Here is a 10,000-nt window from a genome sequence, read left to right as displayed (position 1 = left end):
GATAACGCATCACAATAAAAGAAGTTAAACTATATATTGCTGTCTCGATATTTAGTTCAGGTGAAGCATCTTTCCATCCGAGTGGTGACCTGCTCCCTGAGTAGCGGGTAGCGTGTGTGTGTGTGTGTGTGTGTGTGTGTGTGTGTCTTTGTCTGTCTGTCTCTAGCTCACAAGTGATGCTGTCACACTGGCTGTGCTCTAGACAGTGACAGGGAGTCATTCATTCATTCATTCATTCTCATTTACCTGCCTGAGAGCAGAGGACCCTCCCAGGGGAGTGACCACCCCTGACCCATACACACACACACACACACACACACAGAGAGAGAGAGACAGACTCCAGCATGTGTGCACACCTGACATGCTTGGACACACACACTCATGCAGACTCGTGTGCAGGCACACATATACAAAAGCTTTCACATGGACACCCCAAACACACACACACACAGCCAGACACTGCGACCCCACGTCTCTCGTGTGCGTCCACGTGTGCCTGTGTGCTTGCATGCGCACTCAGACACACACACACACACACACACACACACACACACACGTGGGGGTCTAATTCTGTGAGTAAGAGTTCCACAGATGGGCCAGCTCATGTCTTTTATCCTCCCCTTCCACCTTCCTCCTCCTCATCTTCCTCCTGCCGTTGTTCTTTTGTCTGTGTCCATCTCTGTATTACAGCTTTCATTGAGGCCTCAGCAATCACAGCTGCACTTTTCTACCCTCTTTGATTTTAAAAGTGTGTGTGTGTGTGTGTGTGTGTCTGTGTCATTTTCTTGGATTTCATTACTACAGTACACTCGTGGTTGTATATGTAGTTTTCTGTAATGGCAGTGGAAGATGCCTCCCTCTCTATCCTTCCCTCTATATCTCTCTTACACCTCCATCTTTCCCCCCTTCCTCTCTTTCTCTTTCTCTCTCTCTCTCTCTATCTATCCTTCCCTCTATCTCTCTTCCCCCCTTCCTCTCCTTCTCTTTCTCTCTATGATTCCCTCTATCTCTCTCTTCCCCCCTTCCTCTCTCTCTCTCTCTATCCTTCCCTCTATCTCTCTCCTCCTCTCTTTCTTTCTCTCTATCCTCCCATCCTGTTATCTTCTCTCTATGTCCACTCCAAAAGGCACTGCAATTTATTTTTTGTCATCCCCAACACAGCATAAAAGCATTGGCCCATCTGCTGGCACGCACACACACACACACACACACACCACAAAGCCTGCCGTGCCATTGTGTTGTGTCCCAGCTCAAATAGGGTTCTCTATAAGAGGATGCTTTACTAAATGGCTGTGTTGTTAGTCCCCTCTGTAGCCATGCAGCAGGCCTCCTCCAGCCGCCTTCAGTGGTGCACACACTCCCTTTCCCCTTTCAGCACAGTGGCCTTGTGCCGAGCCCTGCTGTTTAGTGCAAATCCATCTGACAAGCTTTGAAAAGCTGAGTGGCCTTTCAGAAGTGTGTGTGTGTTTGTGTTTTATATTCTCCCAGCTAACCTTCCCAGCACTGAAGAGTTCCTGTATCACTGTTGTTCTGATGTTGAATTTCATGTTGTTTTTGAAGAACAGCCGACTGGACTGGCCAAGTATTTTTTCCGGAGGCTTATTCTTTCTTTGACTTTTTATTTTATTTTAAAATTGTATTCCTTTTATTTATATTTATGTCAGCCTTTAATTGGTAAATTCTAAAAGGAACACAAATATGTGTCACTTCAAATGCCCTAATAGAGTCTAGTGTTATAATGCTGCATTTCCGTTGCAAAACCTTGCTCTGGGAGAGCTGCCAAAACTACAAAACTGTAACTACGAAGCGTGAAGATATCCGACACTAAAGCACACATTTTCACACATTTTCGGCTTTGCTTTTTTAAGTCTGCTGGCAGGCTTTTACACTCTGTGTGTGTGTGTGTGCGAGTGTCTGTGTGCGAATGTGTGTGTGCGAGTGTGTGTGTGCAAGTGTGTGTGTGTGTGTGTGTGTGTGTGTCTGTGTCTGTGTGTGTGTGTGTGTGTTTAAAGGTCAAGGATTCATAAGTGCCTGTGGCCACCGTGAATATTAATGTGTGAACGTGAAGGAAGCTTGTCAATAGGGCAGAGGTTATCTGTTGGCTGGACACTGCAGTCCTAACGTGATTAAACATGCACATTATGCTGGGGATTGTCAATAACCCAAGATAAATATCTGCAAAGAAGACCTGTCCATTGTGGGAGGATGGAGGGGAAATTAAACAGAGAGAAGAAGTGGGAGGGAGAGACTAATGGCCGAAAACATGCAAGGCAGAGGAAAGGGCAGGAGGGCAGTCAAAGAAGGATTAGTACACACACACACACACACACATACACACATATACATGCCCATGCACACACACACACATGCGCATACACACACACACACACACACACACACACACACTGACGGGGTGGGTGGTGGACTCTGCGATAAAGTGAGACAGGGAGAGGATGTACGACGCATAGGAGTGTGAGAACAGTTTGTCTGTGCAGACGGGAAAAACAGCACCACAGAGCAAGCACTGCTTCCTTTTGCCAAGGCTCCAGGTCCAGTTGGTCAGTGTGCACTTCATTAGCTCAATTCCCAGTAAGCACACCCATTCACTGGCTGAAGTGCATGTGTACACACATCTTGGACTGTGAGTTGTTTTGAATACAAGTCTACTAAGTGAACAGCCTTTTTAAGAAATGCAATTTAGTGAGTTGTGTGTGCAAACACAGCAGAAAAGGCAGCAGTTTATGAGGGGAGACCCTCATGTCATTGCCACCTCAACACTGTCCCAGAGAATAGATTAGATGTTTTGGTCTCATGGTTCCTTGTTTAGATCAGTCCTCATTTGTCTTTAAAGAATTTTTTATTTCCCATTGCCATCTTATCAATAATAAATGAATGTGTGCGGATCAGATGAATGGATCCACTGGCCTTGCATCGGCTCCCATTCATTTAGTCTTTGAAGAGGCAATAATCAATAGCCAATAATAATCAGGCCTCTAGTAAGATTGCCTGGGAACGCGCTAATGGTCCTCATTTGTGTATGCTGACATGATGTAAAGATCAAGATCACTGGATTTAAAAATGCTGTCCATCATCATCACACACACACACACAAACACACAAACAAACAAACACGCACGAAAGGCTACCCATGTATTGTTATTTTTAATACCATACTTACATCTGTTCCTTCTATTGACTGTCCTGTGCTTGCTTCTCCTCATCCTCCTCATTCCACTCTTCTCTCTTCTTTTTATCCTCATCCTCTCTTCTCTTCTCATCTCATCCATCTCTTCTTTCCTCTTCTCCTCATCCCTCTCTCCACTTCTTTCTTCTTCTCCTATTTCTGTCCTCTTCTTTCCTCTTCTCCTCCCTCTCTCTTGTTTCCGCTTCTCCTCATCCTCTCTTCTCTCCTCTTCTCTTCACCTTCTCCTCCTCATCCTCTCCTCTTCTCCTCCTTCTCATCTCTCTCTCTCCTGTTCTCCCCCCACAGGGTCCCAGGCATCACCATCGCCACAGACATCATCTGTGGTTTTCCAGGCGAGACCGAGTCGGACTTCCAGGAGACGATGGAGCTGGTGCGGACGTACCGCTTCCCGAGTCTCTTCATCAATCAGTTCTACCCGCGACCCGGAACGCCCGCCGCTAAGATGGAGCAGGTCCCAGCGCATGTGGTAAATCCTCCCTTTTCACCCCCACATCCACATCATGCTTTATTCAGTGGCGTCTCTTTCATGGATCAATTTAATCATTGCTTCAAAAAAACATTGATCTGCGTAGCAAATCACTGTTAAGATCAAGAGAGAAAAGTAGGTAGGAACCCTTGAACTGAAGCCAACTGTCTAAGGCAGGAATTCCCAAACGGTGGTACCAAAAGGTGTTAGAAATGTTTTTTGTTTTTTTTTTGTTTTTTTTTTTAAATCTTAAGCCTATGTTCTCTTTGTTCTTTGTGTTTCACTATGTTGTTCTCAGCACTGTTTTATTAGTGTGAGAGCTCATAGACCAGTTGCACATTTTGATTTTGTTATTTGTATATCATGTAGGGTGGCTAATTAAACATGATGCCTGGAAGGCGTCAATGTGTTAACGTCTTTATGAGTCGGTTGGTGGGGGTACGTGAGCCGTGTCAGGATGTAGGTGGTGGTACGCTGGAAAAAAGTTTTGGAACCACTGGTCTAAGGGTAACCCATCACACAGACAAGATAACGTGTTAAGACCGTAACGGCCCATTGCATGTTGGGACCGTAGTTTTGACGGCTGGTATTATTTTGAGGATTACGACACAATGTTTGCAATTCACAGTCACAGTTACCAAAGGAAAAGTGCATCAATCAATTTAAATGAAGCAAATATTTAACATTGGATGATGAAGTAAGGCTTGATGTAGACTGTGTGTTTGTGTGTGCACATTTCTTTGTATGCCTGAGGTGTGCAGGCCACTGTAGTGATAAGCAGCACCAACAGTCAGTGTGTGCATGAATGTGTGTATGTGAAAGTGTGTGACAATTGATAGGCTCAGACAGGTTCTCTTGGTGGAGAAAGGGCCCATTGTGTTTGCTGAAAACAGTGCAAAGGCTCATGTTCGACATCAGTCATCAGTCACGCTGGGGTCAAGCACCACACGGCACAGTCGAGAGACTCAAGTGACCCGTGCCAACACACAACTTTTTATCGCTTTCGTCACGCTGCAATTATTGTGAAGGTTATTATGACTTCTCCCAAACAAATCTCCTTCCTCCGAGTGCCGAGTGCACACGGCTTGATCCGTGATCAAGACGTGAAACTGCGCCTGTCAGGGGATGAAAGGAGAGACGCTCCGATTATGTCAAAAATGTCCTCCGCAAATGGCCTTGAAAACCATCTGCCTGGATTTGCACCTTCAGAGACGAGCTCAAATTTCCCATCTATTCCCAATGATTAACACACACTTAGTCTGTCAAGTCACATTCAAATGGATCAAGCAAATAACTGAAATGATCCAGTATTCACATTTCTAGCTGGCTGTATTTGTCTGTATAAATATAATTAATATTTCATACTCAATATATTTCATATTTTTGTGTGTTTAACTCGGGCAGGAATGTCATTTATATCCTCCACAAATCAGCACTGGCCGTTCAGATTCATTCTCCCATCGGGATTGTGTGATGTTTGTTGTCCCGTGGAAGTAATTTTGTTTGAGAGGATGCGCCTTCCCCGTCTTTGTGCGTGGTGCTAAACCAAAGTGACAGATTCCAAACGGAACTACCCAAAGGTAATGAGGTAGCACGCACAACCTTCATAGAACTGGACTCTCTATTTCACCTGTTTATTTTTGGCCAAGTCGAGAACAAACATGCCAACGTTTTGGCCACATGGCCTTCATCAGAGCATGAAAGAAAATGGAGGACGTTGTTTTTGTATGGTGGTATTGACAGGTGATTGGTTTAAAAAATCGCATGGTCTTTAAGGGCGTACTCACACTGTGCCACCCGTACCGTACCCGAGTACGTTTTACCCCCAAAGTCCGGTTCGTTTGACCAGTGTGATCGCTCTGTACCCCACCCCGGGTACGGTGCGTTTATCGGTGCCCGGGTCCGCTTGAGGAGATGCCCCCCCGGGCACGGTACAGTTGGGCTTTATGATCGCGCCTATGCAAAGACTCTAGAACAGTGGTCTCCAACACGGTGTCCGCGGGCACCAGGTAGCCCGCGGGACGGCTATGAGGCGCCCCCAGCACACCTTCTAAAAATAGCCTTCGGGTCGCCTGCAGATCACGCTCTAAAAAACACGCTCCATTGTGAAGTTTTCAATAGATATTTAAGTCTAGACCAGAACCATTTTAAGAATGTATGTAGCCATACATCTGTAACATTAAATTGATATTGGTGATACCTTACAAATTGTAGCTGCGTTAAATTTTAGCCTTTGGCTCCAAATCCGTTTCCCATTCAATCTTTAAACAACAACGGAAGCGGAGCGCATACACGCTGCTTACACGCATAGACAGTAAAGGGGGAAAAAACTTGCTTGTCTGGTGTAGCCAATGGAAGCATATCTTTGCAAAAGTTCTGTGGCCATTCCATGTTCGTCAAATACGGTTCTTGCATGATTGTTCAAGGACTGAAAAACAATTGCTTTAGCTCACAGGTCTTTTCTCCTCCGTAGGCAACTGCCGTATAATAGCGCTGGAAATGTTATAGCATGCATGACTGAGCAGGACTGTGTATTACCCTTTTTTGTCAGATCATGGATCATTTCAGGTGTGCAATAACTTTAAAAGGAGTTTTCATATGTTAGGGTGGTGTGGGCGATTACTATTGAAATGTTAAAACCGAATTGTCCACTGAAATCAGAACTTAAACAACCCCTGAATTCATAATGGTGGGTGGGTATAAATTGGGTACAAATTGTAACCCAAATTATTAATTGCACAAAAAGATAGTTTTTTTTTGTAAAAAAAATAAATAGATTAGATTCCCCATGCAAACTTTGAAATGAACAAACTGAACAAAAATGTTGGTAGTGTTGCATAGGTTATTGATATTAAATTTGAAAATACAGTTGCTTAATATATAAAGACGTATAGGCCTGCACAATATTGATCATTTAAATGTAAAAATCACATAGGCCTATTATTTAGGAGGACTACCCTCGCAAAAAAGGGGTGAGGGTATGTTTGTTTTAAATGAGTAGCCCTCCATATGATTTCGGGTCTTCAGGTAGCCCTTATTCCCAAAAAGGTTGGAGACCCCTGCTCTAGAACACAGCAGCTCAACCGTGCCTGGGTACAGTTTGTGAGTGCAGACCAAGAATGGGAGAGAACCGTGCCCAGTGTGAGTACGCCCTAACTCTCTAAAATCACATGTAATACACAGAGTTTCTTCGCAATATGCCAGCAGATGTAGAACTGGTGAATGACTTGTTCCCCCGGGTCAGGCCCCCTCTCTGTGAAGCCAGTCGCGCCCCGTTGTCCCTCTCCGGCTGTTAGAGAGACGGCAGCGATGGCAACATGAAAAATGCCCAGCGCCGAGGGGATAACGAGGAGAGGGCCACTGTTGTGTGTGTTTGTTTATTTGTTTATTCATTTATTGCCTGACCTGCACTGGAGTGTGTGTGTGACCTGCACATGAGCACTGGAGTGTGTGTGTGTGTGTGTGTGTGTGTGTGTGTGTGTGTGTGTGTGTGTGTGTGTGGCTGTGTCTGTGTCTGTGTGTGTGTGTGTGTGTGTGTGTGTGTATCTGTACTTTATGTATGTATGTATGTGTCTGTTTGTGTATGTGTATGTGTGTGTCTGTATGTATGTGTGTGTTTGTGTGTGTGTGTATCTGTATGTATGTATGCATGTGTGTGTGTGTGTGTGTGTGTGTGCGTGTGTGTGTGTATCTGTATGTGCATGCGTGTGTGTGTGTGTGTGTGTGTGTGTGTGTGTATCTGTATGTGCGTGTGTGCGTGTGTGTGTGTGTGTGTGTGTGTATCTGTATGTGCATGCGTGCGTGTGTGTGTGTGTGTGTGTGTGTGTGTGTGTATCTGTACTGTATGTATGTATGTATGTGTCTGTTTGTGTGTGTGTATCTGTATGTGTATGTGTGTATCTGTATGTGTGTGTTTGTGTGTGTGTGTATCTGTATGTATGCATGTGTGTGTGTGTGCGTGTGTGTGTGTGTGTGTGTATCTGTATGTGCATGCGTGCGTGTGTGTGTGTGTATGTGCATGTGCATGCGTGTGTGTGTGTGTGCGTGTCCTCCATGGCCATTCCTCTTCATTAGACTGCACAGCTGCTGATGACACTACACCCAGAGCGGTCCTTCCCTGGCGCTGGTGGGCTCCGGCTCGCAGCCGGCCCTATTGTGGCCCAGATCAGACTCGGGAACAGGATCGTAGCAAGAAACACTTGTGCACTAGTACGGCACTAGAAAACCTAATGTGTGTGTTCGCACTGACTTTCATGCACATTGAATTGGCATGCATTAATTTACATTGACATGAATTCATTTTGCAGTCTTCTGGATACAATTATAAGTGCAGTATATTTGCTGGTGCAGGCTTTTATTGACATGTCAAGACCATATTCTCATTTTTTTGTAAAAGAAATGTGTGTGTGGAAGGGGGGGGGGGGGGCATTTGTCAATAAGTTCAGGAGGGTTATGGTACATGCTGGTTAATTATTCAAGTTTACTTTTCAAAGTTGAGTCTGAAAAAGCTTCAGTTTGTAACTTTTGAAGGTCGCAGTGAACCTTCCATGGAGTTGAGGCCTTTGGACCATATTTCATTTTGGAGCATACTTTCTTCCTCTCCACTCTTCCCTCATCTCCTTTCTTTTCCTCTTCTCTTCCATTCTCTTCTCTTTTCTTCTCCCGTCTTCTCTTATCTCCTCTCTTCTCTCTTCTCCTCTCTTCTCCTCTCTTTTCTTTTCTTCTCCTCTTTTCTTTTATATCCTCTCTTCTCTTATCTTATCTTCTCTTCCCTCCTCTCCTTTCCTCTCTTCTCCTCTCTTCTCCTCTCCTCTCTTCTCTTATTCTCTCTTCTCTCCTCTCTTCTCCTCTCCTCTCTTCTCTTCTCTCCTCTCTTATCTTCTCTCCTCTCCTCTCCTCTCTTCTCCTCTCCTCTTTTCTCTTCTCTTCTCTTCTCTCCTCTCTTGTGCTCTTGTTGAATCTTTGAGGCGGTCTCCTGCAGAAAGTTGTGTGTGTTTGAGTGCCCAGGTTCATGGATCTTTACTTGGTCTGGCCAAAAGCAGATCCTCTGCCGCATCCAGGATCCTTGAAGATCCACCATCAAAGGCACTAGTGTGTGTGTGTGTGTGTGTGTCTTTCAAGGCCTCTCTACTCATCTCCAATTCCCTTTCCTCTCTCTTCCTCTCTCTCTCTCTCTCTCTCTCTCTCTCTCTCTCTCTCCCCCCCTCTCTCTCTTCCTTTCCTCTTCCGCGCTCTGCGCTCCAATCCCATCGATGTGGCCGTGGAGGATTTGAGGAGACGAGAGGAGGCCATCAATGTTTCAACCCCTCTTGCTGCTGCAGCCATTAGAGATGCTGACAGAACCCACGAGAGCAGTGCGTGTGCGACTGTGCGTGTGCGACTGTGCGTGTGCGTGCGTGTGTGTGTGTGTGTGTGTGTGTGTGTGTGTGCTTGCATTTGGTGGTGTTTATAGAACTAGGACTATGTAGTAGTTTCACTGTGTTTTTGCATTAATAGCAAAAAATCCATTAACTAGTGCTGTATACCGATTCTCTGTGTGTGTGTGTGTGTGTGTGTGTTTACATGTTTGTATGAGTGCTCCCTGGGTGGACACACACACATAACAGCAGCCTGCTGTGGCATTGTTTTTCCCAGAGGCTACTGGACAGGTGTTTGTGTGAGAGGCACACCTGCTGCAGAGAAACAGCATCATCCGTCAGCCCGCCTCTCAGAAAGCACTGGCTGATGAGGAAGAAGCACTGGACACAGTGTGTGTGTGTGTGTGTGTGTGTGTTGGCCTCTTAATAAAGCACAGAGGATGCTGCACGCTCCTCGTCTCTCAGCAGGCTCGCACATCCCAGCTGTGCTGCCACGGAAACAATGTGGCTACCACGGAGACCAGCCCTGCCGCGTGGCCATGCGATGCCTTCTCTGCTACCATAGATCAATGAGTTAAGAGAGAGAGGAGGATGAAAGAGTAAAAGAGAAGAGGAATGAATGGATTGCCTTTTGAGGAGAAAACAAAGGGATCAGTGAAAAGGAGAGAGGTAAAGAATGAGGGATAAAATAGGGAGGGAAGAAGACACAGAAACAGACAAAGGGAAAGAGAGTTTTTAAAAAAGAGTGTGTGTGTGTGCACGTGCGTCCGTGCATGCGTGTTAGTGTGTTAGTGTGTGTGTGTGTGTGTGTGTGTGTGTGTGTGTGTGTGTGTGTCTGTGTGTGTGTGTGTGTGTGTGTGTGTGTGTGTGTGTCTGTGTCTGTGTGTGTGTGTGTGTGTGTTTGTGTGTCCTTGTGAGGCCTCTGTAATGCGTCCCAGTGGTCTGATGCGTTAGCAGAGATAAATGAGCTTG

The 10,000-nt window shown here is 45.5% G+C and overlaps 1 protein-coding gene across 1 annotated transcript in view; it reads left to right on the top strand.

Annotated features, from left to right (window-relative positions):
- cdkal1 (CDK5 regulatory subunit associated protein 1-like 1) overlaps window positions 1-10,000 on the top strand; it is a 273,052-nt gene that overhangs the window by 216,426 nt on the left and 46,626 nt on the right. Inside the window, exon 11 of the mRNA XM_076280154.1 lies at window positions 3,491-3,671. Coding sequence (XP_076136269.1) covers window positions 3,491-3,671 — 181 coding nt within the window. The remainder of the gene's footprint in view (window positions 1-3,490; window positions 3,672-10,000) is intronic.

The sequence above is a fragment of the Alosa pseudoharengus genome, unplaced genomic scaffold, assembly GCF_046254945.1.
Source record: "Alosa pseudoharengus isolate Yale_2024_CS ecotype anadromous, Long Island Sound unplaced genomic scaffold, YU_APseudo_1.1 YU_APseudo_1.1_scf_12, whole genome shotgun sequence".
NCBI classification, from domain to species: Eukaryota; Metazoa; Chordata; class Actinopteri; order Clupeiformes; family Clupeidae; genus Alosa; species Alosa pseudoharengus.
Note: the sequence above shows the minus strand (reverse complement) of the source record. Positions and strands in the feature narration are given on the sequence as shown.